The following is a 27742-nucleotide window of genomic DNA, read 5'->3' on the forward strand; positions in this document are numbered from 1 at the left end:
AGGGACTTGGGACTAATGTCCACATTTTGGCCTGAGAGATTCCAATCTTCCAAATGTTTTTGCAGGCAATTTTGTGCCTTTCAATTTTTGACCCTGTTCCCAAAGGGCCCCAGGCATGCACTTTGGATCATCAAACTCGTCTCCCTCTTCGCTGTCTTTTGCCGCTACACATGTTCCTGGAAGTCCAACCATTGTTGCTCCATGACCCTTCAAAGTGATGTATTTTCAAGGTTCCTTGAGCTGTATGCTGTGCGGATTGAACTGACCACGGAAAACAGTATGGTTTCTCAATTCAATTACACAGGAACCAAGCTCTCCATGCTCTGGTTAAGAGGCCTTGGCCACTGCAGCCCCTGCATCCAATCCTCATCATGAGGACAGGGACACAAAGCCAAGATGTTCAGCTATCTTGACCCTTCAGGGCTCCAGCAGAGGCTGCCTAGTTTTTTTGGTGTGAAGGGAGAAAGGAAAAAATGGCATAAAAAGCCACAAAAGCCCCAATCTCTCAGGCAAGAAGTGTGACATAAGTCATAAGTCCCTCCTTCGGAGGTCGCTTCGCTCCCCCGGGGAGGGACTTAGTTAAGTTAGATCAACCCCCGGGCCAGCACGAGATAAACACACACATCCAACGCGGCGTCCAAGCAGGCCTTGTGTGTTCAAGCCGATCACAAAATCCCAGAGATGGTGGGTAGGAGTGTGCACACCGAGATCGAACAGGGCGAGGTGTGTGGAAGTCTGCGAGGCGAGTTGGACGGAGGGCCTCCACCGCCGCCCCAGCCGGCAGCCGGCAGCCACAAGCGTCGGCAGCCAAGGCAGCCCAGACAACACAAGCAACACGCTCGCACCTCTCGCAGCATATCATAACCACAGCACCGAAGCCAGACAGACACAGACAAGGACAGAGAGACTAGACAAGCAAGCGCCGCCGACGCACGTAGACAAGAGCCAGGCGGGCGGGGTCACTCGGTGGCCGGCGGCGCGAGAGCCGCGCTCCTAGAAGCCCCGGGAGGCGCAGCCATGAGCGGGCGGTCTCGGGCGTGGAGGGGCAGGGCAGGGGGGCTTACTTGGATGGGAGGCCGGCGGGAGGAGAGGGCGGCGGATTGGTGGTCGCGATTATATGAGCATGAGGTGAAGGAGCACGAGCGTTGTCGGAGGAGGTGGGCGGCTGGGATCCAGCGGAGGTGTCTGGATCGCGGCCAGCCTGAGTCTCCTTCTCCTTCTGGCGTTGGAGGGCGTCGTCGGCGGCGGCGGAGGCGGGCATAGGCATCGGAGGAGGCGGGCCGGGCGGCGGGAGGGGCCGGATGCGGGAGTTCCTGCGGACCTTGTCGAGGACCTCGGCGGTGAGGGTCTGTCTGCGAGCGAGCGATACAGCACGGGCCTTGAGCAGGTCGAGCTGGAGAGACTTGGGGTGTCTGTGCTCAGCGGCGGAGTCGACGGAGGCGGCGGGCCGGCCGAAGTCGTCTCCGCCCCTTGGGGCAGCAGACTTAGTGATGAAGGAGCGGGAGGAGGGCCCAGTGGTGGCGGACAAGTAGCGGGCGAGGTCGGCCGAGGAGACGTTGTAGGGCGGGTCGTCGGGGCCGATGTCGTCGGGCAAGAGGACCGAGCTGCGGCCGCTGATGGACGCGCCCTTGGCGGTGCGGGGGGAGGGCAGATGAAAGAAGCCGGCGCCGAGGAGCGAGTTGCGCAGGTCGGAGACCGACGGGGCTGGGTGCACGGTCGACAGACTGCCCGTCGGCGACGAGCGGTCGTGCAGCGCCGACAGCAGGCTCTTGCCCCGCTCCTGTCGCACCCCCGCCCGGCCCGCGCCGCAGGACGAGGCCCACTCGCTCGTCGACGCTGCCGCAGAGGTCACCCGCGGCCGGACCCGGCCGCCGCTGAGCGAGCCCCGCCGACTGCCCCCACTCGCTGTCCATCCCGCTGCGGATCAAAAAACAGAAACCCGCGGTTAATACGACACGAAAACCCCCCGGATCGTGGCCCAGCTCACCTAGCGTGCGCGCCTCGAGAACCGTCCAACGGTGCGGAAGGAACTGGGCCTCGAGCCCCGCCCGGTCCGTCCCCGCCTTGAGCTGGACAAGGGGGCTCTGAGCGAGCTGTCCGGCCAGCACGTCCCACTGGATCCGGCGGGGGAGGGTACGGGCGACCGGCACCGCGCCGAGCTCCCAGACCTTGCCGACGGTTGCCAAACACTCCAGCACGAAGGCCTTCTGCTCCCCGGGCTCGTCGGGAGAACGCCGGTCCGAGATCGCGTCGAGTTCGCGCAGCAAGGGCAGACAGGTGGCCAGGACGACGAACTCGCGATGGGCGAGGATCTCGAGCAGGCAAGCGAGCCACCCGGGGCCCGGGGCGGCGACGGAGGACGAGGGCCGGGCGGCCTCCGAGCCCAAGAGGGCACAGAACGCGTGCAGGAATGCGGCCAGCTGGCCGTCCGGCTCCTGGCGCCCCAGCGGGGGGGCTCGGAAGGCCTCGAAGCGGAGGTAGACGTGCAGGGCTTTGAAGAACGCGGCGCGCGAGGGCGGGTGGGACAGCCTTTCGAGCAGCGGCAGGGCGTCTTTCATGAGCAGGAGCGAGACGGGCAGCCGGGCTTGGCGGCGGTCCGGCGAGGGAAGGGCCGTAGTGTTAGCGTTGGTGAGGATGCGTTCGAGACATTCGAACAACGGCTGCGCCGCGACCGCCGGGCCGTCCTTCTCCGACGGGTCGGCCTCGACGGATGGACCGAGGAGGGCGGAGATCTGGGCGAGGACGTGCTTGCACATGTCGTTGATCTGCGCATCGTAGAACTCCCTCCGGGCCAGCCCGCCCACGCCGTCGACCAGCAGGCCGGACAACAGGGCCTGCGCTGCGGTTGGGCCGCTGGGGTCAAGGACGAGTGTGGAGTGCAGCAGTCGGAGGAGCTGGTGGATGAGCGTGAGCGTATTGAGCAGCTGGATGGTACCCGTGAGCGGGTCGGAGAGCATCGCGGCCAGCATGCCCGCCAGGACGGTCATTCTCTGCAGGTGCTGTTGCTTGGACTTTGGTTTGTGGGGCTGCTTAGAGTCGAGCAGGGTGAGCCGATCGACGACGAGCTCGATCACACTTGCGCGATACTTGGGCGTCGTCCAGCGCAGCAGCGCGGGCCCGAGCCATCCATAGTAGTCCGACGAGGGAGGAGTGGCGATGGAGGCCTCGAGCTGGATGAGGATCTCGGTGAGGCAGATCTCGAAGTGGGCGAGGGTGGACAGCTGGGTGCTGAGCAGGAAGTGCAGGGCTGTGGTGGATAAGAGGACGAGGTGGAGTTCGGTTGCGGGGGAGACTGCGGGCGGGGAGAGGGGGGTGATGGCTGCTTGGAGGGCGCTGAGCTGGGCGAGCAGCTCCCCGTCGTCGGGCGGCGCCGGAGGGCAGCTCGGACAGGCCTGATGACTAGTAAGAACGCAAGTCAACATACGAGATGTGTGTTTCAAAAAAAAAAAAAAACCGGGAAGACTCACATGAGCGTGATGAGCTCGTCTGGGGGCCGCTGGGGGCTTGGGAGGATGGAGGAGACGAGGCCGGGGATGATCATGCGGATCTGTCGGTCGAAGGAAGGAGTGGAGTAGAGGCCGGGGGCAGTGAGTGAGCTAGCGAGGGCGATGAGGGCCAGACATCTCGCGCTGTGTGGCCGAGGGAGTGATGAGAACGGTGGTCAACGGGAGAGAGAGGATAGGGGAGGGTGACTGACGGCTTGGGGGGGTCGGGGCTGGGGGGGTGGGTGATCGGGGGGGTCTGGATGGCGACGGAGGCGAACTTGGCGAGGAAGAAGAGGTGGTTGCGGGCCTGCTGGTCGTCCTGCAGACAGTCTGGTCTGATCGCCTCGGCGTAGGTCGAGAAGAGCTCGATGGTGGTCCGGGTGATGTCGAGGTCGTGGGCGACCCAGTCGGAGCCGAAGTACCCGGAGGCTTCTGAGGCTTTTTCCGGGGTTTCCGGGTGGTGGGTGGTGGTGGTGGTGGGAGGGAGGGGCTCGGAGGAGAAGGCCTGGTTGAAGAGGCCGAGGCCGATGGCGATGATGGTGGCGAGGTGGGGTGCGAGGATGGCGGGGTTGATGCGTGGGTTGTGGATGAGGTGGGTGAAGATCTTGATGGTGCAGATGAGCCCGGGCTTGGAGTGGCGGTAGACGGAGAGGGATGCGGTGAAGGAGGAGGGCAAGGCCTGGGACTGGGCGTAGGAGATCAGGTAGCTGGTGATCTTGTGGATCTTGTGTGGCCTGGTTGCGCAGTAGTAGATCAGCTTGCTCAGTGCGTTCGGGTCGGGTGCGATGGCGGCGAGGGTCTTGTTCTTGACGGCGACTGGGTAGCAGGCATTGACCCTGGAGGGGGAATGGTGGTCAGCAAGGAGCTACATGCATAGTTGTTGGGATGTGACGCACAGTTTCTTGTGGTTTGAGGTTATCATTGCGCCGGTTATCGTTCGATGGCCCGATGTTCGTTGTTCCTCTTGTCCGGATGTTCGTTGTTCGTTGTTCGTTGTTTGTGTTTCGTTGATGGTGATGGTGATGTGGTTGTTGTTGGTCGTTGCTGGTCGTGGTGGTTTGTGCTGGGGATGGTCAACAGGCGCACCCCCTGCACTCCTGCCGATCCCACCCGCCCTCGGCTGCCCGGCACCGGAGAGAGGGGGAAAGCGGCCTCTTCTTCCGTGCTCGGCCTGCACCATGCTGGGATCTGGCTGCTGGCTGCGACGATGAAGCGAAGAAAGCCAGCTTCCAGTTACAGTCGAATACAGCTGGGTAAAGCCCTGCTCAGAAGAAAACGCACCAGCTGGCTCCACAGAACCCAAGACCACCACAGCCCAAGTTTCCCCACAAAAGCGCACAATCGGCCGATTCAGCTTCTCAGCTCAAACTAATCATGTCTTGTTGCCGGGAGTGCAACGGGAGGGACAAGTGGGATGCAGTCAGGAGGGCGGCCGACCGGACGCCAGCAGGGCCCCGCAGTAGTCGGACGCCCTGATGCCGCCGTAGGGCCACACGCCGCCAGGGCGTCCTCCATGAATGGCGCACCTAGGTCAGCCCAGATGGGCGCCAACCCAACCGAGGCGCAGGGGGAGCGACCTCAGTGCGCCATGGCTGGATTTCCGTGTCACTGTTACTGCGTGAGCACGCAAGCGGAGCGGGGAGCCCGGGGGGACTCACGTGTCGCGGACATTTGGCTCGGCTTGCCTACGGCGAGGCTTGGTAGCCCTTAAGGTGTGGATTTCAAATGTTTTACTATTTCGGCTATGGTAGTGTCTAGAAGCCTAGGCTAACCCGGAAGAGCGTTTATGCTGCTTCCCAAGCTAGCCGAGTGAGGGTCGGGGGTAAGGTGCCTCACTCCGGAAGACGTGCACAGGACGTCAGCTTGACCTCGAGACGAGGGAGAAGCTGCGCCGCTCGGCTTCGTGTGGGAGGGAGAGGAAACCTTTACAAAAACAAATGATCTCGCCACAGGGCGAGGGGGGTACGACCTCAGACCCAATTCTCGAGTGAGTTCGAGCCTCAGGGAGTTCCCATATCAATTGATTTCATTTTCCTGACGGGGTAGTTATGGTAGGAGTTCTATGTATGTTTAGCGATTTAAGACAGGGGGTGTGGCAGCCCAACAACGGTCTAAATCTTCCATTAGCGATATCGCGTCGCTTTTCTCCTGCGGGGTGTAGGGTCGGATGTATAGCTTATAGCACTCCGACACCCACCTTCCTAGGCGGCAGATGTCCGTGACGTTTACGCCCATTGCGTTCCGGAGAGACGCGCCCCCGACTCGGAAGGAATGCCCGGAGATTCCGTGGTAGTCACCGCTTTTCCAGACGCTTGTGAGAATTTTGGTGACGTTGCTCTTTGTGAGGTGCCGGCGGTTGCCTGTGGGGTCAAAGTAACCGAACAGTGAGGATTGGTGTCCTTTTGATTCCTCGATTCGGCGCTTGACAGCCTCAACAGGACAGAGGGCGTTATTGAGGGCTTTCAGGTCGATGTGTTGAACCTCGCCTGGTTTGCAAGTTTTAGCATATCGCAATGCAAGCTTTATTTTCATCTTTCCGGCTGCGGAGACGAATTTCACGTCGGATGTGAGGAGCGAGGTAGCGTGGTCTAGCGGTCCCGAGTCTCTATTGTAAGTAAGTTCACCCAGCCTAGCCATTCCCCAGAACGCGGTGATCGCGAGGTCTAGGACTGCTTGCTCCATTGGTCCTTTATGCTGAAGTTGCTCGGCCAAGAAGAGGAGATGTTTAAGGTGAACGGCTCCCTTCTTTGGTTTCGCCGCAAGCGAGGCGTCGGCCCTAGCAGAGGATCGCAATAGGATTTTCACAGTCTTATTCATGGATTCCGGGTAACGCGTGCGGTGGTATAGGTGCCACACCTTGATCCCGTTCAGATATTTCTCGAGGGTGCTCGCGGCGATGGCCTGCGTCTTGTTCTTTCCTTCATCCCTCCCAGCCCAGAAGCAGAAGTCGTAGACATCGTCTTCTGTGATTGGTAACCGGTATTCCTCAATTCCTTGTGCCGCTTTGAAGCGGGAGAATTTTTTGACGGCGGTGTTGAGCGTGAGGAGTGAGTTTAACTTATAACTCCTGAGAAAATAGAGGTTTTGTGGCGTGGGAGTTTTCTCGACAGACCCGTCCCGAAGGAAGGGTTTGATTTTGTCGAGTGGGAGCATTGCTCAGTGGGGGACGGGACACCTTGCACTCAATTTTCAGGGAAGGGATCATAGATTGCTTTATACGCATCAGGACCGGCATGCGGAACACAAAAACGGCAGAAAAACATGTGAAACAAAAGGACAAGGGGGAGCCTAGCAAGTGTTTTGCTTCATTGGACCCGGACAGTGCTTAGTACAATACCTGGAACATGTATCGTTCCAAATCAGCTGGAAGATGGATGGGGACCACGCGGTGCCACTCGTGTCCGTCTTGCACTCCTCTGGAGAGCGCGTCAGCCTTGTTTTCCGCAGAGGTAACTCGCCTCGCTTCAATGTCGACTTGTAGTCTGACCAGGGCATCTTGAATGGCTTTCCATTCTTCGTTGACCCATTTGTCTTTAGATTTGCGTTTGCGTATGGCGCCTTCAGTCGTGGTGTTATCAGTCCAGACTATAAAGGTTTTGCCTTGCCTGATGCCGAGCGATTCTAACATCAATAAGCCTAATCGGATAGCCACGGTTTCCAGCCAGGCGATACCTCTCTCTTGGTTTGTTAGCTCTTTCCAGTCTTGCACCAATTGAAATTGGGCCCATTGACGGCCTATCATCACTCCGATGCCGAAGCCTGTCGAAGCGTCACCCACCCACCCGATTTCGGTTGGAGCGGGATTTGGGATTAGCCGAGTTTCCGTAAAAGTGACGAGAGTATGGAACCAACGGTCCAGGTCGTCTTTTACGTTGTCGGGGAGCGTGCGCAGAGCGGACTTTGTTACCCAGCTTTTGAGCCAGCGGTAGAGACTACATAAGTAGCACCTGAGTTGGGGTAGTAGGTAGGACACGTGGTTAAGGCGTCCTACCATGACTTTGACGTGGTTATAGGAGAGCAAGCGCTGATTCAAGAACTGCTTGATTTGATCGACTCTTTCGAATAGTTTCCCTTGAGGCAGCCGGACGGTCTTGTCGACCCCGTTCCACACAAAGCCTATATATTTTTGTTCCGGCCCAAACGCCGAGAACTTTTCGTCGTTTGTCTTGACACCCAGGGTACCCGAAAGGGCAACAATGTCATCCATTTCCGTGGAGGAGTCGACGTCCCTCACGAAGAGGTTGTCATCAACCCAACGGAAGATAGCAACTAAGTCAAACCGATCCAACATGATCTGTTTCCAAGCGTTGGCGGGTCTTCCAAACAAGCCGCAGCCTGCCACACCACCAAAAGTGATTCTGGTGTCTAAAAGAAGATCACCATCGAAATTTTTCACCATTAAATAGGGCCACTGGTTCATGGCCGTTGGGATTTGGCGATACGCCTTTTCCCAGTCGAAGATTGCCAAGAAACACGGCTTCTCTCCTCGGCGCAAGAAGCTTGAGACAATATTAAAGTCGTCCCATGTGGTGGCGAAGTCATCCGGGTTCACAAAGGAATTGACCAAGGGGGTCTCCGGCCTAGAGTGTGGGTAGGATAGGTCGTTTGTGGGACGCAGTGAGCTGTCACCGTTGGTCACCGCACCAAGCGGGTTGGACCTGAAAAAGCCGAAATGTTTCGCTACTTCGGAGTGTTTAAACGGGCCAAACATGCGTCCGCTTAGTAACTCCTTCTGGAGTTTTTCCTCAATGATGTCTTTCACTTCCCAAGCCGAAGCGTGGTTGTCCGGGGTGAAGAAGCTCCTATTGGGACCCAATGAATGAACTGGTATCCCTTGGTGGAAACCATTTCTAAAACCATCAAGTACATCGTTGAACTCGGGCAGGAGGTCCGCTCAAACGAGTGCAGCCTCCCAGGCCTCGATGTTCATCTCGCAGGAGACCTGTGTGGGCCAGTAAGGAAGTGGGGCCGCTTGGGCTTTGAGGCTGAGGGGAGCTACCCCAATTTCGCTCTCCGGACCCTCTGGACCACTTAGGGGCGAATTGAGGGCCGTGCATAGGGTCTCTTCAGGGCATTCACTAAACAAAATGTGGGAACATTTATTTCATTGGTCAGAAACAACCAGGTCAAGCTTCAACACAGAGTGAGGATAAGAACAGGGAAAATTTCGTTTTTTTTTTTTTTTTTTTTTTTTAACAGGTTATCGAGGGTAGCTCAATCAAAGGGAAAGAGTGAAAATCGTGGACTAAAGCTGTTGGAGATGTAAAAAGGAAAAGAAAGAATTGGGCCTACTGGGCGGCTTTCCCGTTCCCTTGGCCGCTCTGTTTCGCAGCATGGTTGGGGTCAAAATTGTTGCCCTTGTAGCCACTACCTTTTGGGGCTCAGCCACCCGTAGGTTTTGCAGGGAGACCCGAGGGACCTGAGGTACTAGCAACAGTCGAGGCCTTGGCTACCGCTTGTTTCTTTTCGGTTTTTGGGGCACCTGTGGTAGGGTCCCAATGAGCCCGAGTTCCGTTCTCCGCATATGGGTTGTCCGTGAAGTCAAGCTCGTCAAATTTCCTAGCTGTCGCATAGCAAGAGTGGGCAATTTTGATCCGGAAGACAGAGATGTTTGCCACGGATTGGGAACCGTCTGCCAAGGCAACGCGATGTGCAAATGCGTTGGTTCGGACTTGAATGTCGTAACGGAGGGCAACCATGAAGCCATCCTCAGCTAGAATCGTGTCCGCGTTTGCTTTGTGAGCAAGCAGCCAGTTGGCTATACGCTTAAAGTTGTATTTGACTTTAAGAGTGTTATAAAAGTTTTGGTGGTTTGAGGTCCAATCACTGAATGATTGGGTCCACTCTGACGGGTAAGGGTACTCAGTGTAGCGGTTACGATTGGAGGACGAGTCTTCGAACTTTGATTGCTTCTCTGCGTAGTAGAGAATCGCACGGTTCTTCCAAGCTTTATTAAAAATGGTCAGGGGAATAGGTCCCTTGAGTTCTCTGATGTTCTTGTCAAAGTAGGGGGTGAAACCCATCTCGTCATGACGGGGCACCGCTTCAGTCAAGAATTGAATGTCACCGACAACAGATTCACCGTCGGATTGATTATCCTCTTCCTCATGATATTTGGGGATGAGAGTGTATTTGGCGTAAGGGTCAGGGTTGACCGGTTTCTTGGGACGCAACTGATGAGAGAAACTAGGCTGAGAGCTGAGAGCAGCAGGCACGGAGTGGGATGGTGTTCGAGGATCGTGGAAGGATGATATTTCATGTCAGACTGGAAACAACAAAAGGAAAAAGAAAGAAACAGAGAAACAAGATGAGAGGAGTGAGAAGAAGAGATAACCTACCTGAGAGCAGCAGGCACGGAGTGGGATGGTGTTCAAGGATCGTGGAAGGATGAGAGAGGAATCCTTCCACGTCTGCTGCCTCAGGTAGTCTACATACAACCTGTAACATAGGAGTGAAATGTGACAAAAGAGATGACATGTGAGAAGCAGAGAAAAGAAAACAAAACCTGAGTTCATAACTCAACACCCCCCCTTGCTGACCACATGGAATGAAAGCAGAAGAAAAGAAATGACAAAAGGAAAGAAAGAAAGAAAGAAGAAGGAAAGGACAGGAAACAGGGGAATGCAGAAGGGTTTCAGGAGGGATATGGGAAAGGAAGTTGGGAATTAGACGGAGAGAGAGAAGGAAAGAGAATTTTTTTTTATTTGACAATACCAAACATGAGCCAATGTTTTTCCAGGGCAACGCAAGACAAAGGCTTGGTGAGCATGTCTGCCAACATGTCTTTGGTCGATACATGCAGGAGGGAGAGTTCCGAGTCTCAAACGCATTCTCTGATGAAGTGGTACCTTGCATGTATATGCTTGGTGCGGGCATGATGTTCTGGATTTTTGGCAAGGGCCTCCGCTCCTTTGTTGTCAACGTGTAGGGGGATTGGAGTGTTGGGTCGAAGGTGGAGTTCGGTCAGGAGATGTCGAAGCCACATACCCTCTTTGCAAGAATCCGACAGCGCTTTGTACTCGGCCTCGGTGCTGGATAGCGAGACAGTTGCTTGTTTTTGCGACTTCCAGGAAATGGCGCCGTCGCCAATGCAATAGGTGTATGCGGATGTTGATCGTCTGTCGTCTCGATCTTCCGCCCAGTCCAAATCTGAGTATCCGGAGCAAGTAAGAGGTCCGCCGAGTCGAAGCTTGAGGTCTTTCGTGGTGACCAGATAGTTGAGAACACGAAGTCCCGCCTGCCAGTGGGCTTCTGAAGGGTCCCGCAGATGCTGAGATAGTCTGTTTACCGCAAAGGAAATATCAGGTCGGGTGCATTGAGATACCCATAGCAGTGAGTCAATGAGTTGGGGGTATGGTCCTGAGGATGTAGGGTCCAAGGGATGACGGCGACTGAGATTCTTGAAGTTTGAATCCGTGGGAGTGGGTACGGGAACATGTTTGTTGTCTAGGAAGCGGGAACAGAGATCAGAAATATAATGAGATTGACTGAGAAAAACCAAACGTCCAGGTATGTCTCTTGTGATCTTGAGTGATAGAAAATGATTCAGTTCTTCATCGGCACCAATCTTGAAGCGTTTTCCAATTGACTGAATGATGGAATAAACTATCTTTGGTTCACCAACAATCGCCAGATCATCCACATGCGTTGTAAGGGCGCCGACTAGTTTACCTGCCGAGATTTTGAAGTAGAGGGTAGGGTCGTAGGTTGAGTTTGACCAACCAATGTCAAGGAGAGCTTTGTGTAGCTCCAAGTTCCATTGCCTTGGAGATTGTTTAAGACCGTAGAGAGACCGATTTACCTCGCATACCCAGTCGGGGTGCAGGGGGTCTTCAAAACCCGGTGGTTGTTCCATATATACAGGGGAATTGAGGTGACCATTCAGAAACACCGTTTTGAAGTCTACTTGGCGGCCCTTCCAGTTGCGGTTGGCCAAGAGGCTGAAAATGAGTCGAAGGGTCTCGAGTCGAAGTGTGGGGGAGAATACTTTGTCATAATCAAGCCCTTGGATTTGCGAGTAGCCCATTGCCACCAGTCTGGCTTTGAGCTTTTGGATACTGTGATCAGGCCGTCGTTTAATCTTAAAGACCCATTTTGATTTAATTATTTTACGCTTTTCGGGCCGGGGTACAAGCTTCCAGGTTTGCATGCCTAGAAGCGACGCGAATTCCTTGTCCGCAGCCTGAAGCCATCTGTGCTTGTTGGGGGATTTAAGCAATTGCTTCCATGTCTTAGGAGTGTCGATGTTGGGACTGGTGGAGGCACTCTTTGCCCAGTTCCCATAGCGTTGAGGGGCTTTGCGTTCGCGGGCGGAACGACGAGGCGGAGGGGAAGGAGACTTCACTTTAGGCGGAGGGGTGGAAGCACGCGGTGGAAGCAGTGGAAGTGAGATTACGGACGGCCCCAAATCCGGCGAGGAAGGGGTGGACTTTGGAGAGTCAGGCTCGTCTGAGTCAGAGGGAATGGTGGCGGGTTCCCGGGGAGCATTTCCAGGTGCGTGGATTGACGCGGTCAAGCGGCGATCAAAGCATGGTTTAAGCGGAATGTTGAGGGGTGGACCTGGAGAGGCTGGAAGAGTAGGGGAGCACTGATTTGAAGAGTATTGTAGGGGTGCCACCGGCGAATCCGAGCTAATCGGAGCCGGCGGAGAAGAAAGAGGATGTACCGGAGTGTCAGTTGTCGGTGGGGATAGCGGAGCAGGGACCTGCGAGGGTGTGGGAGGCTTACCAGCCGTCTGGGGTGCTGGATGAACGAGGGGAGCCGGTGCCAGAGAGGGTGTGGAAGGCACAGGAGGTGCCGGCCAAGAGATCTCCACTGTGATAGGAGAGGGGGGGGTGCTTAGTTGTGCACCATAAGGGAAGGTGCAATTGTCGAAAATAACATCTTGGGATTTGATTACGGACCTGTTCTCGAGATCCCAGAGCCGGAAACCACCTCCATCGGAGATGTATGAGAGTAGGATAGAGGCTCGGCCCTTTTTGTCCAGCTTCTTTCGATTTGCTTCAGGTACTTTGTACCATGCGAGGCAACCAAAAGGGTGAATGTAGGACAGATCAACAGGTTGGACACCGAGGATTGAGGTTGGTGTTTTAAATCCTGCTGGTGTATTGCAGGGATATGAGTTGTAGGCGAAGAGTGAATGACGCAGGGCATTGACCCAAAAGGATTTTGGCAGGTGGGCACTTATGAGCGAAGAGCAAATAAGGTTGCTGATGGTCTGATTCGTCCTTTCCGCCACGCCGTTCAGTTCAGGAGAGTGAGGGGGGCCCGGTTCGTGCTTGATCCCGGCTGACAAAAGATAAGAGGAAAACTCGTTTGAGACGTATTCACCTCCGTTGTCGGAACGAAGAGCTAGGATCTTATGGACTCCAGATCTCTCAAATGTGGCTTGGAAGAGTTTGAAACAGGCAAAAGAATCACTCTTGTATTTCATAGGATAGACTACAAGATACTTGGAGTGATCGTCAATAAATGTAATGAAATATGAATAGCCCTCTCGAGATTTTACCTTGTATGAGCCCACGTCCGAGTGGATTAGTTGGCCAGGTGCTGTGGATCGGTAGGGCGAGCGGGACTTGAATGCTGTACGCGGCATCTTGGCTTGGACGCAAACAGGACAACGTTGAACATCCGTTTCATTCATAATTGAGGGAGTGATATTTTTTAGCTTTAGTAAGAGTTTTAGCGGCTTCAGCCCTATGTGGGAGAAGCGGTTGTGGAGACCGAGCAGGGATTTGTCATATGATGTGGATGAGAGTGTGAGAGAGGAGGACGAGCTCACTGGCTCCGAGGGGAGATAATATAGATTTCCTCTGCGGTATCCTCGACCGATGACCTTGCCGTCGGCTTTGAAGTCGGAGGAAATAAAGAAGTTGCAAGAGGATTTTGTGAATACCAACGAGATTCCCTCATTGCAGAGCCCGGCGACCGACAGAAGTGGTTTGTGAAGTGCTGGAACGACCAACGTTTTTATGGATTTAGCGCCGTCAATAGGAAGGTTGGCCAGACCCTTGTGAGTTGCTTCAACCACGGAGTGATCGGCTAGTAGGACTGGAGTTCAATCGGGTTTGAGATCTTGGAGGGATGAGCTGTCTGGAGTCATTGACATGGAACAACCCGAGTCAATATTTGCATCCCCCCCTGACGGGAGACCGGGGGAGACTGAGAGAGAAGCGACTGCGTTGCCTGCCGTAACCTAAATTTGAGACCCAGAGTAATCAGACTCGACGTCCTCGTTGTATTTATGAGTCGATTGACCAAGAGTGGCGGCCGACGTCCTACCAGCTCTTGCTGCTGGTTTGTTAGTGGAAGAGGAGGGGTTTTCCCGTTGGCTGGCCTCCCAACGAGCCTTCTGAGCAGCCTTGTGCTCGGAGATGAGTTTTCTCGTGTTGTTGCACGAGTTAAGATCGTGGGAATCGCTGTTGCAGAGGGGGCAGCGACGAGGTTTTTTCGAGGAATCAGAGCGAGGTCCTTTGGTGCTATTTGAGGAAGGAACCGGCTTGGAGGGGTTGGTTTTTGTAGAGGAAACAGAGATAATGTCTCCCTGAGATTCGCGCCTGATGGCTTCGTTCTTGAGAGCGGACACGATTGTTTTAGTTTCAACCCCCTCCATGTTCATCAGGCCAGACACGCAGTGGAGCCAATCGGGCGGAATCGAGCTGAGAAGAGCGGCGTTGTGAACGTCCTTGGGTGTAAGGGGTTTTTCCGGGGTAACAAGGGAGTTGAGACGTTTGTAGTACTTTGCCAAAGTGTCAATATGGGAATCGATGTCATTGCCGTCCATCCGTGCATTGAGTAGCTTGCGGATCCAGAACACGCGGCCCCCAGTTGTCGAGTCTTGATGGGCGCGAGAGAGATCATTCCAGATTTCCGCGGCGTTATCCTCATCGGCGAGATGACAAAGGTTAGACTCATCGACGATTTGGACCAACACAGCGCACACGAGATCATTGTCTTTGTCCCACGTGGCCGGACGACGGTTGGGTGCCACCGAGGTAAGTACGTGACTCACTTTAGCTGACTTGAATACTCGGTGGAAAACTTTCTTCCAATTAAGATAATTGGAATCTGTACCCGGGGCTTTGAGTATGGGGAGCCTGGCAATCAATATCTTGGAAGAGACAGATGACATTTGCGGAGTGATGCCGATGTTGGCGTGAGTAGAGGAGTCCTGCTTGGTGTCTTTAGGAGTAGACATCGGAGTAAGAGAGGACAGAACAGGTTTTGGTTGATCCTTGCGAAGATCACGACTTCGTAACACCCGATACGCCGATTTTTAACGTGCTTAGCGAGGCTGGATAATTAGCTGGAAGCTAACTGGGACTCATAACCTGATGAGAGAAACTAGGCTGAGAGCTGAGAGCAGCAGGCACGGAGTGGGATGGTGTTCGAGGATCGTGGAAGGATGATATTTCATGTCAGACTGGAAACAACAAAAGGAAAAAGAAAGAAACAGAGAAACAAGATGAGAGGAGTGAGAAGAAGAGATAACCTACCTGAGAGCAGCAGGCACGGAGTGGGATGGTGTTCAAGGATCGTGGAAGGATGAGAGAGGAATCCTTCCACGTCTGCTGCCTCAGGTAGTCTACATACAACCTGTAACATAGGAGTGAAATGTGACAAAAGAGATGACATGTGAGAAGCAGAGAAAAGAAAACAAAACCTGAGTTCATAACTCAACAGCAACTTGAGGTTGGTGTCCTCAGAGGAGACTGCCATAGGAGTTGGGGTTGGTTGAGCCGAGGGCTTCGTTGACATCAGCGATTTGAACATCACAAAGTAAAGGTCCGAAGCTTCTTGGTCGCCGGCCTTCTCTGCTGCTAAATTTTTCTCCACAAGAGTGGCAATCGTCTCGTCGTGTCTGCTGGGACCTTTATGGGCCGGCATAGAGAGAGCCATTTTCCCTGTAGTTCAGAGGACAAGGAACAGCTATTAAGCCGACCAGGAACAACACAAAGGTGTAGAGCAGAAAGGCGTACCTTTGGAGGGTTCTTTGGGGGTAGGATCCAACACGTCTATCCCCGGCTCCGTAATTTCATCGTCAGCTAAACAAAGCACACCATTTTTTTTTTTTTTTTTTTTTTTAACTTTCTGAGGAGAGACGGTCTAATAGTTTTAAGCGAAAAAGGCTTACTATCATCTGCCACTAATCTCTTGGAAAACTCCAAGTCTGGTCTAGTCCCGCCCTTGGAAGAGGGGTTTGGGGTGGGGTCGTCTGAGCTGTTGCCAACACAATTGGTTGACGGGCTCTTCCCGGAGTGCTTCTGGGTTTTGCTCTTTTTAGCTGCGGTCTCCCGAGTAGAGGGTGGGGCAGGGTGGTGGAGAGCAGGGATGGTCTCCTGGGGGGGGGTGATTGGAGGTGCAGTGCGGATAGCTGGGGAACTGGCAGCAGGGGCGGGTCCTCCTGGGCATGGGGCGTTGGAGCTGTCTCCGGGATTTTGGTTCTTGTTACGGAACCCGTCCGTGACGGATTGGACTCTATCGGACATAGTAACAGCGGGTGCTTTTAAGAAGAAGGGCCAAGTAAGATTTCGAAGGAAGTGTGATTTAGAGGAATCAGGTTATTTAGATTTTCTAAGATGGCAAAAAAATTAAAAGGGACAAATTCCTCGACCGCGCTTACTATGGCGCGCGGAGACTATGGAGGAAAGAGTTTGCTCCGGTGACTGAGCAATGGGGAAAGAGGGGAGAGGTTCTCTCCTATTTATCAGAGGACTTTGCCCAGGGAGCGGCTGGAGCCGGTAACTCCTTTGGTCGTCCCAGAGCGGTCGTGGCCCATCAGGGATCAATCAATGCGGATGGGTTTCAGGAACATTCCTACTTCCGGTTGTGTATGTTTTGCCTTATGGCTAGATGAGGTTCTTTACTTCTCTATTGGTCTGCGGCGGCGGTATCTGTGACAGTTACACCACCGGCGCTTGGGGGGGAGACGCGTTTCTTTGTTTCCACGGAACTTAACACTTCCCGCTGCGCTTCCAGTAATGGGCAATCCTGCGGGCGTCCATGCCGAGATCCTCGGGACATATGGTGTTGCAAGCCTGTCTGGGCACTCACCAAAGTTTGGCCAAAAAAAGGCCAAGTGCGCGTGGCCGGCCCTAAAGCCCGCTTGGCCGATCCTCAAACCCGCCTGGCACACTCCCAACCCCCGCTTGGCATATCGCAAAGTGGGCGGGGTTTGGCACAAAGCCCCGCTGGGCCGATTTCAAGCGAGGGTGCCACGCACGCCAAACGCTGTGCCGGCCATCAAGGAGAGAAGTTTCCCTCCTTGATGGTCGGTCTACAAACCGGTCATTGAGAAGGGAAGACTCCCTTCTTGATGATCGATACAAGACTTAGTATCACCCACTGCGAAGGGAGTCTTTCCTCCCCGATGACCAGCCTACAGACCGGCCATCGAGGAGGAAAAGCTTCCTTTTCGATGTCCGATGTGCGATGTCGAGAAGGCAGAACGTTTCTCCTCCTCAAGGATACATTTTTCTTGCCTTTCAAGGCAGAGACAAGGGCCGGCGTCTGATGACCGGCGTGTTGCATGCCAGGTCACAGATCCCATCGGCCCAGAGCTTGATCTTGGCCAAGCGGGACTTGGCTGTGTGCCAAGCTCTGCCCCCCGCGCAAGCTGCCCAATCAAGCCCGCTGGGCACATACCCAACCTCCGGAGGCACTCGGCCAAGCGGGAGTTGGGTATGTGCCCAGACGCGCTTGCAACACCATATGTCTGGGGATGACCTCACGGCGCCTACATGGCGGGGGTGCTTCCTGGCCCGCGCGTTTGTGGAGACAACGGGATCACCGGCTCTGTGAAATCCACGTGGATTTCACTGCTCCCCCCGTCGTCTCCACCCTCCCGTGGAAAATGCGTGGAGACGACGGGCTTTCCCGTCGTCTCCACCCGCCTGGGATTTTCCCGTCATCCCGATGGGGAGAATCACAACAAATCCACGGCTCCCTCAGGGATCCCAGTGGAAACTGTCCCCGTGAGTTCCTCGTTGTTCTCAACGACAAGGAACCCACGGATGCATTGCTGGTGTTAGGGCTATTTCAGTGATATTGGCTGGCTCGTGTGCGTTTTGAGGACACTCAACAGCTCCCAAGGGAAGCGACGACTTGATCCCCGGCCTCGCCACCCCGCCCTCTAACCCTTCAGTCCCACTTCCTCACGGCCCCCGGAGGTGGGCACAGCCGGGTGGCTCGCTTCAATGCATTTCATCCTAGCCGGGCAATGCTCAAGGTGAGCATTACTAGATACAGCGCATGTCGATGGTCGCAAACTACCGCCAATATGTCTTCCTGCACGAAGTCCTACTGACTTATCTACTCAAGATCCCCCTTTCTCCTCTCTTTCCTCTCCCCCAGCCCCCCCTTGTCCTAACTTTCTCCCCTTTTTTTTGCGTTTGTGTGTGTACAGGAGTTGGATATCTCGGTAGTGGGCGCGTCGGAGAAGGGTCAGGCCACCAGTTCGGGCCCGAGCACGCCAACGACGATGCAGACCTCGACCAACACGACCACAACGGCGGGGACAAGCAGTAGCAGCGCCGGGCCAACGGGGCGGGTCCCTGGCGCTCCGGAGATCAGCGGGCTGAGCAGCAACGACCAGCATGTGCCCAAGCCCGGCCATCCGTCCTCCTCGCGCGCATGCGGGAGCCCCTCGCACGACCCGACCAAGGAAGCCGGCACAGACAGCATCGGCCCATCCGGCATCCTGCGCTGCCTCTCGCCCTCCGTCGCCTCCTCCGCCACTTCCACCCTGCCCTCACACTTGGCATCTTCCAAGGCCTTGTCTAACCTTGACATCAACCCGCTCGGTCTCCCGCCAATCTCTCTGCCGCGCCGTCTGCCGGTGACTACTTCTTCTAGACTTCCCCCGCTTTCTCTGATGGCTGCTGCTGATTGTGTTGAGGGTTGCTTATTCGGAAATGGGGAGCAAACTGGATCTGCTGATCCTAATGATACTACCAAGAGTAGTGCAAGTCCCAATTCTAAAGAAACCAACGGAAAACAGCCTTCCTAGACACCCCCCGCCAACAATGTCTCCGCTGCGCCTGCTGCCACATCTTATTTCTCTCACTTTTCTTTTATTTCTTGCTTCTCTTTGTGATTTTTTTATCTATCTTTTTATGTTTTTACAATGATATGCAATGCAGCATGTGGTACCCTGGTGGTACCACATTCTGCAATATTACCCGCATTTTTGATCCGCTCCGCAGACCACCTTTGGTGGTCCCCACGGAAAGCTGAGGCACGTGGTGTACCCGCGCGTGGGTATCACGGTGATTTCTCGGGGAGCCCACGGTTGAAGGAGCCGTGGGCCCAACCTCCACGTCGTGATCACAGGGAATCCACGGGGATTCCACGCGGAGCCGAAATCTGCCGTGGAATCCACGGGTGATCCTCCCGGTGGTGACCCCGTGATTCCCTGGACCTCCAGCCGCTGGTCCGACCTTGCGCGCGGCTACCACGTGGAGTCCTCGTGGAATCCGCGTGATTTCTCCGTGGATGGACTCCCCGGGTGTACGGGGATGCGAGGCAGGCGGTCTCTTCAATGGCATGCTCGCGCCTCTGCGGTCACCAGGAGGGCATGCATCGAGATGCCTCGGGGGCCGCCGTGGGCTAGCGGGCAGGCGCGCAAGTGATGTGGCTGAGTCACCAGTGATATTGAGTCTGAAAGGCGCATCTCGGGTGGCAGGGTGGGTACCCGGGCGTCGTCTTGGCATGATGCCGACAGCGCCCATTGCAGCTGATTAAGGCTGCGCCCCGAAAGCGGGGTTCGGGGCATGACTTCGGGATCATGCCCTGGGTTACGGGGTCCGGGATTGGCCTCAGGAATGCCCCGAAACCCCGGGGCATATGATGGTTTTTTGCAAAGGGAGGATTCCCTGGGGGATGATGTCTTTCTTTGGGTTTTTATGTTTGTTTTTGTAATTCCAGTGGCCATCAAGTATATACAGGACTGTTTTATCTAGAGCTTGAGGGAAAAGGAAATGAAATGAGAGGCCGAGCGGAGCCTGAGGGAAAAGAAAACGAGATGAGAGGCCGAGCAAGTAGTTAGAGACTGACAGAAAAGGGCACACGTGCGGACAAGAAACCCAGGAAACGGGTGTAGACATAACAAGAAAAGGGAATCAGAAGCCTAGAAAGGGCCATCAAAGGCTTGAAACCATCCCTTGAAACATAAGAGATGCTCAATGCTCCTTGGTTGGAGCGCGGATCGTTGCCAGGAGACGATTTGTTGTCCTTTGGAGAACACGCGCTCGGAAGCAGCGCTAGTTGCCAGGATTGAAAGGAATTTCCGTGCCATTTGTGACAGGATTGGATAAGTCCTCTGTCAACTGGCCCAATAAGCAAGGATATTGCTGCCCTGCGGATCGGAATCTTCCTTCAAGTAGCGGGAGATCTTGGCTTCAATCCCCTCAATCGGTGGGGGTGGTTGGTAAAAAGCAGCTGTGAAGAAGTTTGAGGGACCTGCTCCAGAGGCTCTGGCCATTGGGTTCGGGTTGCTAGCAGGCTTGGTCATCCCAAGCTGATCCTTGAATTCGTGGGCAGCAGCGCGGAAAGTTGAAAGGACATCATCGACCAAGAGCAAATAGTGATTGTGTATGAAGTTTTCGTGGGCCTTCCAGAAGCTAACCTTGAAAGTGGGGTCGAGTACCATCACACATATGTATACTGGCTTAGTGAGTGCATCACAAAGGTAGCCATCAATTTTGGCTATCATTTGGGCTTCGGGATTGAAGAGTTGGGCTTGATCATAACAGCCTCGCCTGGCGGAGTGGAGGTGTATCATCAGAGTGATGTAAACCGGAAGGGCTGTGTTCAGCGTTGGATAAGTGGATCCACACAACAGCTCAGTTGCTTCGCTGAGTGGTTCAAGGAGGTTCATCATATTTTTGGCCTGATTCCATTCCTCCAAGGTCAACAGAAAGCGGCGAGTCTCTGGTTGGGACTGACAGTAATGAGTGCATGACTCCTTGAGTTGAATGGCCCGGCGGAACATTGCAAAGGTTGAATTCCAGCGGGTTGAAACATTGATTTTGAGACACGTGATTTTCTTGGCCGCAAGATCAGGCTGAGTAAAGCCGACAATATTGGCAAAACGTTCGCGGCATTGAGGTGAAAGTCGTACATAGGTACACAATCCATGTAGCCTCTTGAGGATCAAGTCAGCCTCAACATTGGCCCCATCAGGTTTGGTGGTCATGAAGTTGATGCCCATCCGGTTTTGAGTGGCCAGGTGAGCAGGTGCATTGTACGGAGCTTTGCCTCCCATTGCGGCGGTGGAAAGTTCTTCACCTTCTTGAGCTGAGTCTTCCAGAGTTCCAAGGGCCGCGATTCTGGCTTTGGCAGCGAGGTTGATGACATGTGCAACGCAGCCAAGAAGATGAGTAGCAGTGTTGAAAGAGTCAAGTTGAAGCGTGAGTTCCCGGGCCATTCAATTGTTTGTTGCGGTGTTATCAGCGGTAATCGTGTGTATCTTGTCAAGACACCCATAACGTTCAAGAACTTCGTAGAATTGCTCCGCAAACATCCTGCCGGTATGACTTCCTGGAGAGATGAGATGTTTTGGTTACTTTTTGTTTCATTTAAATAACAAATAAAAGACAAATGAAAACTCACACCTTGAATATGAGGGACAGCTATGGTCAAGTCTTTCATCTCAAAGTTGGAATCCAAGTAATGAGTGGTCACCGCCATAAAAGCGGTGACATTCGGGGCAGTCCAAGCGTCAGTTGTGAACCAAAGATGATCTTGCTTTGCAAGAAACTGGAGCTTGATGGTCTCTTGCGATTGGAGGAAGACTCTGTCAAGGTGAGTGGAAATGCCATTGCAGGAGACACTGGTAATTAGGGGTGAGGCCCCTTTGTTGAGTAGGCGAACAAGTGCACGGAAAGATGGTCGCTCAACAATTGTAAATGGTAGATCACACTCGGCGAGGAAGTATACGAGTGCATTCTTCAATGAAACATTATTAAGCTCCACCTACAAGAGGACCCACGTTGCATAGTCAGAAATAATCCTGACTCTAATGCAACAATAACTATAAGATAAAATGGCACTCACTTTTGGTATGCAGGAGCCAGACTTCAACCACTTCTCCATGTCGATATGCTTTGATTTCTGCGTCTTTTTCAGGAGCTTAGGATTGGCGAGGTGGTGGATTTGCAAGAGATGGCCGTGAAAGTTCTTGGTGCTTCCACTTTTATCTTTTTTCAATTTGGTCCCGCATATATTCCCACCTTTCTGGGTAACTTGACAAATTGCCGCGGTGCTGTCGCTTGTAATTTGAAAGTGATTCCAAACCCAACTTCTCTTGGCTTTATGGGCAGATTTTTGATCTTTGTCACTGCTTTCAAGCTTGATAATTGTACTGTTGGATGGTGGAGGAGTTAGATGAGGGGCTTTTTGCTTCATGTCTGTAATAATTCCACTCCGGAGGTAAATATGCTATTTGTCAAATTTCAAGCTTAAAATTCCAATAACCAGACCCCAACAGCCCTCAACTTGGATATCATCACGTTAGCTCTGATATCATCACATTAGGTTTACATTTATGGTAAATGCAAACCTAATGTGATGATAACCACATCATTTCAGCGGCTAGAAAAAAAATGGGCATGCCCTGGGGCTTCAGGGCATTCTGGGGCATGGTTGGGGTGTGGGGTTTGGGATGACCCTCATGCCCCGTCCCGAACCCCGGGGCACAGCCTTACAGCTGATTGGCGTGGCATGTGTTGGGCGGCGTGGAGGCGGCCCTTGGGTCAATGCGGACGGTGGCTCGGGTGCATGCAGTTTGGCCGATGGGTGGGTGGCCCTCACGGGCAAAAGCGCACATGGATAACTTTTGGGGGTATCTTTATCAATTCGCAAATGTATCTAAGGACGGGGACGTCTACCTAGATACACAACATACAATGGGGGAAACACGAGATTGAGGGGGTGGGAAGAGAGAGCAAACATAGGCAACAGTGCTTCACGGGGTCTAATGAATGTTGGGGGGGGGGGAGGGGGGGACCAATCACGGGGGCATTTACATATTTTCCTTTGTAGAAAGCTTGGATTCGAAGACCAGTTTGCTGTGCACAAATATGGGCTTGTACGTTTCCCTTTTTTATCTGCTGTGTGGTTTTTGGCTTGTGGCGTGAAAGACTGATTTTCACCACCATTCCCGATTCAGCCCCCCTACCCAGGAAATGATCTCCTCGGCCATCGTAGCGCCAACCTCCCAGGCTGCCAAAATTCCAGCCATTGAAAGTTTTGAAACAATTGGGATTTGAAAAAACTTCTAAATTATTCAAACGTTTTCGAAATGTCTCGGCTGGGGATCAATCTGTTTGGGAGGGAACATCCACCCCTGGGTTACCATTCCGCCTCCGAGCTCTACCAAATTTGCAGAATTGGTTCACCACCGGCAGTATTGACGGTAAGGAGGGCTAACTATTATTGATTCTTGGACTAATTTCTAGATTAATCAATTGTTTCCGATAATTATTCCAGCCGCCGGTGATTGATTGCAGCACGAGTTTTCGGCTCTTTTACCCAAAGTCTGCAAGAACCTCAGCCAAAAATACCTACGGGACAATCAAATCAGCAAAAAAATTTATGATCCAGGTCTCTGCTACATTGACCCTCAAGGAGTTTTACGAGACCGTTGCACAAGCGTGCGACAAGCAGTTCAATGGTGCGGCGCAATTGATTTGTGATGCTCTCAAAACTGGCTACCTGCCTATGGATTGGAAGATTTTGATGAATCTTCCAGCTGCCAATGAATTCAAGGCGATTTCCAATTATCGAGTCAAAGACGCTGCGACCTTCACCCACTGGATGGCTACGGTCCTCTCCAACGGCAAGCCTGGATCTTGCAATGGTCAACCCAGAGGTCGTCGCCAAATAAGCCAAGGCTGTTGTCAAAGTCAAGAGACACCTTGTGACCCAAAAGGCTGCTCAAACGGCCTCCTTGAATCCGGCAGATCCATCAAGGAGGGCTTTGCCCGGCAATTTCAATGCAATCAACATGATTGTCAATCAGATTTTTGCCGCCCACCCACCAAACCTGAAGTACAAACAAAAACTACCTGTGTACATTGATCCCACAGATCCAACCCAATACAGTCCTCTCACTTTGGCCATTGTCCAAAAGTGGGTGCAAGCGATTGTGAGTACAAAATCTGACCTTTTATTCCATTTGGATAAATACTAAACACATTTCATCTCATGTGTTGTAGTTTGAAGGGCAGGACGGAGTGATGGTTGAGACCCCCCCACCCATTTTGAAGTTTGAGATGCTTTCCACCCAAAAGAAGCGCAAGCTCAGTGACCACTCAAGCAGCCAGATCAACAGCCTCGCCGTGGATCCCGATACCTTGTTGGTAGTCAATCTCGAAGAGAACCTCCTGGACAAATACCTCGAGTTCGTCAAGATTACTGTTTGCGAGAGAGAGGGCATTGTGAGTATTCTTGTAGACAACAAGGCCACAAACCCCAAGATATTCCGATTGAAGAATATCACCCGAGAAATCATGAAAGGCTGGGGTCTACACAATGTCTTCATTGCCCAGTTACGAGATCATGTGCAAAAGTTTGAAAAATTGAAGTCCTCTCAATAGTCTATTCACTAATCTGAAAATAATTACCCCTTCAAGCATGCTAGTTTAAAATAACCGACCATTTGTAGCCTTAAAAAGAAATGAGCTTGTTTTTATATATATATCCGAGGGCATTAGTTCTAGCTTAAGACTTTAAAAACCACTCTCGCGAACAACTGAACATCTAGCTTGTATTTTTTCATACATTTGCATAGCCTTACACATTTATTAAATCCTTAACAAAAACTGACAATAATAGTAGCCTTAAAGATATGAATTTGAGCCCCTTGGCTCAATAAATTGAGCATATCAAGTGGTTTTCATTCCACATTGTTTATGCAGCCCTTCTAGTGTTTCAGTGTCCAATTTTAGGACCTGTTCCGGATGATGATGGAGAGAGGGATCGGAAGACGGAGAAACCGGGTTTGGGGGGAGATGGTGGTTGATTGTTTTGCCCCGAAGGGGATGATTGACCGTGGATGCGCTGAGGACAGCCTTGGCTTTCTTGTGGATCACTTGGGTCCCAATCGCCAATCAAGCGCCCAGCTTGAGCACTTCTAGGTTCGTGTTCTTGGCGAACAAGCTTGTGCCTTTCTGGATCCCGCGACTCAGCCGGTCATCTTTCTTCTTCATCTCCTCGATTGGCAGGAGCACCAGATCCGCAATCCCCGTCCCCAGATTCACCACCGATTGCACCGGCGCAATCCCTGAGATCAGGACCTTCTTCCAGGTGGATGTGGGGACTTTAATACACGGAGAATTTGATTCAGTGTTGTTTAATTTTAACGGTAACAACAAAATTACGTACTACACAAAACAAGACAGCTAAGAATATTTTTGAATAAGATACAATACATTTTTCTTGGGTAAAATGGTTCAGACTCGAGGCTTGGGTTGGGAAGAGGACAGGATCAAGTGTCCGATGCAAGAATTACAATCATGTGAGCTAGGATAAAAGTCTTTCTTAAGGCTTGGCTTTGTGAGGTTAGGGAGTAAGATGGACAAAGTGAGAAGAAAAAATGTGTTCAGTTGGGCGGAACACAATACCCGCAGTGGTCATACACTTTACGAGCAAAGTCAGCAGTCAGGATATCCCCAGCTGCCAGGCAAATTTCCCATTCGGAGTCGTTTGACCGATTGAGGATCTGTGAAGCTCGCAATTGATGTTTGATCAAGGCAAAACCGAGCTTGATTGGGTTTAATTCTGGCCAGTAGGGTGGCAAGAATATGAGTTGGATCCCGGCCGCCTTGCAGAGATCACGCACACGGTGGCCTCGGTGGATGCTGGCGTTGTCCAAGACCAGGACCGAGTTGACATCGGGGTATGGGTTCATGCAAGGAAGCTGGTGCATCAAATCAGCTACAGACCAAAAAAAACCGGCCGGCTGTTGAGATCACTGACAAGATCGTGCTCCAAAAAGTGTTTGAACTTGCGGCCATCAAACGTGTTGGCCGTGGTTGTAAGGGCAGCAAGTCCATCGATCAAGATGGCTGCCAGCAAGCTGAGTCAAAGGGGGTTCTGGTTGATCACAAACCGAGCAGCAGGGGTCCCTCGCGGCGACCTAGAATAGCGTCGGAGGAGATCCCTGTTGCAAAAGGAGCTTTCATCTGCTCTGACTAAAATATTAGCAAGGACAAATGACACCACAGAAATAAAGAAACCCTCACCAATGAAGACCAGGAATTCTGCGGGGAAATACTCCATGCGCTTGATAAAGGAGTACTTGGCAAGTATAGATCGCCGGATATTGCAGGTCTTGGGTTTCTTCAGCGTAATCAATAGCCGATGGACAAGGTTGCGATGGACCGCCTCAACACTGAGGAGAACCCCGGTCGCATTGTACAGGTGTTCTCGGATCTCTTCCAAGAACAGACTGGGTTCGGATTTGACCAGCTCAATAACGAATCCACACTCCTCTCTTGTCAACGTTGCAGGTCGGCCGCAAGCCTCGTAAGTTTCCGGATCCCTCACAACACACCGGGTCTCTTCGAAAAGCACGAGCCACCGGCGGAAGGACTGAGGTGAAATTGGGGCGCTGAGCAGGTTACGGATCTCCGGCAAGCCCATTCCTTGATGGGCCATCCGGACGACGGCAATTTTTGTGGCGGGGGCGTAGGCACGGAAAACCATTGGATCGGATCTTGGTGATGGCTAGTCAGAGGCGGCGTCGTCAAGGGAACCGGGATGGGATATCAATCAAAACCCGGCGGGATGGGTGGAAGGTGGGATGGAGCGGGCTCTAACACAGCCTCAGGATATGACAATCCAACCGGGCTGGATTGATGATGTCACAGTCCTGAGGCTGTGTGTCAAAAACGCCGGCAGAAACCGCTGCACAGCTGCTCAACCACATAACTTTACCGGGTGCGCTTTTCCGGGAAGACCAAGCTTTATTCAATCCACAATATCGGCGATCTCGGTAGCTAGGACCCTGACGTTGTCCTTGGACGGGCAAACACAGGCCAATTTATCTAAGTCCTCCAACATGGGGGACTTGCCGAAGAGTTTGGCGTCCTTCTGGCAAATCAGGCAATGCCACCTACAATACAGAAAACTGGTCAGATTGACAGTAGATTGCGAGAGCCATCAATACTCACACATTGATGTGATTCTCGTTGAGGGTCCTGTTTGCCTGGAGCTGGTGATCTATTGGGACATGTTCTTGGCGTCGGGATCAAAGTGATTCTTGAGTGTGGCGAGTCGGATGTAGGCCCAGCGGGCCTTGAGAATGACATGACCATCCGGAATAGGGAGCGCTCGTGATTCTCATTGGCGTAGGCATCCAGATTTGGGACCATCATGGCCTCGCGGGCGGCGACCCACATGAGCTCCTAAGCCGGGAGAGGGGGGTGTCAGGATGATGATTGTCGGGAGGGCTACTGATAGGGTTGCTAATTGGGCCGGCCCAAACTCTAACTTATCAAAGTCCCTCCCTATGCGGGAGGTTGGAGTTTGGAGTTTGGGTGGTGGTTTGGGTGGAGCTTAAGTTTGGCTGGTGGCAAAGCCATCCTTCCCGCAGGGAGGGACTTAGGCCTAATGTGGGGGTTGTGGTGCGTGGGCCACCCACCAAAAAGTGGCAGAAATGCAGTCTTTGAGTTTTGCAGCCTGTAGTTTCAACGCTGGCCATTCCAGCTACCGGAACTTAGAAGCTCCTCCATGGCGCCAATTTTTAGAGCTCTCCCCCCCATCAATCATCCCACCGGACTATTTTTGGTGGATTTTTGAAATGAGTCAAGGCAAGCCAGAACGGCCCTCATCTGGTGCGGTGCTTGAGTCTGGGGGTCCAAGCACATCCAGTTTTTGTTTGGCTTCTTCATCATTTCTTTTTTGTTTGACGAGTTGTATCAGAATTCTGAGCAGACGGAACAATAGCCAAGATGCCAGGGTATCTATTGATGCCCGAGACCTCATATGTAGCTTGCAAACCAAGTGAGCTACAGCCTGTGTAAGTTGAACCGCCCATTCCCGCGATGGCCTACGCGCCACAACCCCCACTTTAGTCCCAAGTCCCTCCCTGCGGTTGGCGGCACTTTGTTCACCACTCAGCCCCGCATAGGGGGGACTTTGTTAAGTTAGGCCCAAACTGGCCCACACGGATTTTGCTTTGACTCAACAAGGGTTTGGGGCACATGGAGTGGGCTAGGACCGGGGGATTCTTTGGAATGCCCAGATCATGAGCA

The 27742-nt window shown here is 53.1% G+C and overlaps 3 protein-coding genes across 3 annotated transcripts; 1 reads left to right on the top strand and 2 right to left on the bottom strand.

Annotated features, from left to right (window-relative positions):
- Window positions 1-959: 959 nt before the first annotated feature.
- On the bottom strand, window positions 960-15973 carry PtA15_6A677 (uncharacterized protein; the record flags this gene model as incomplete). The annotated part of the gene is made up of 8 exons (XM_053170407.1): window positions 960-993; window positions 1065-1917; window positions 1988-3399; window positions 3468-3629; window positions 3698-4321; window positions 15241-15388; window positions 15464-15529; window positions 15619-15973. The coding sequence occupies 8 exons, from the start codon at window positions 15971-15973 to the stop codon at window positions 960-962; spliced, it is 3654 nt and encodes a 1217-aa protein (XP_053021602.1).
- A 1762-nt stretch (window positions 15974-17735) lies between these two features.
- Window positions 17736-18492, top strand: PtA15_6A678 (uncharacterized protein; the record flags this gene model as incomplete). The annotated part of the gene is made up of 2 exons (XM_053170408.1): window positions 17736-17780; window positions 17890-18492. 2 exons carry the CDS (start codon window positions 17736-17738, stop codon window positions 18490-18492), a joined length of 648 nt encoding a protein of 215 aa, XP_053021603.1.
- Window positions 18493-24595: 6103 nt separating this feature from the next.
- Window positions 24596-24918, bottom strand: PtA15_6A679 (uncharacterized protein; the record flags this gene model as incomplete). The annotated part of the gene is made up of 2 exons (XM_053170409.1): window positions 24596-24804; window positions 24912-24918. 2 exons carry the CDS (start codon window positions 24916-24918, stop codon window positions 24596-24598), a joined length of 216 nt encoding a protein of 71 aa, XP_053021604.1.
- Window positions 24919-27742: the final 2824 nt, after the last annotated feature.

The sequence above is a fragment of the Puccinia triticina genome, chromosome 6A (assembly GCF_026914185.1).
Source record: "Puccinia triticina chromosome 6A, complete sequence".
Classification (NCBI taxonomy): domain Eukaryota; kingdom Fungi; phylum Basidiomycota; class Pucciniomycetes; order Pucciniales; family Pucciniaceae; genus Puccinia; species Puccinia triticina.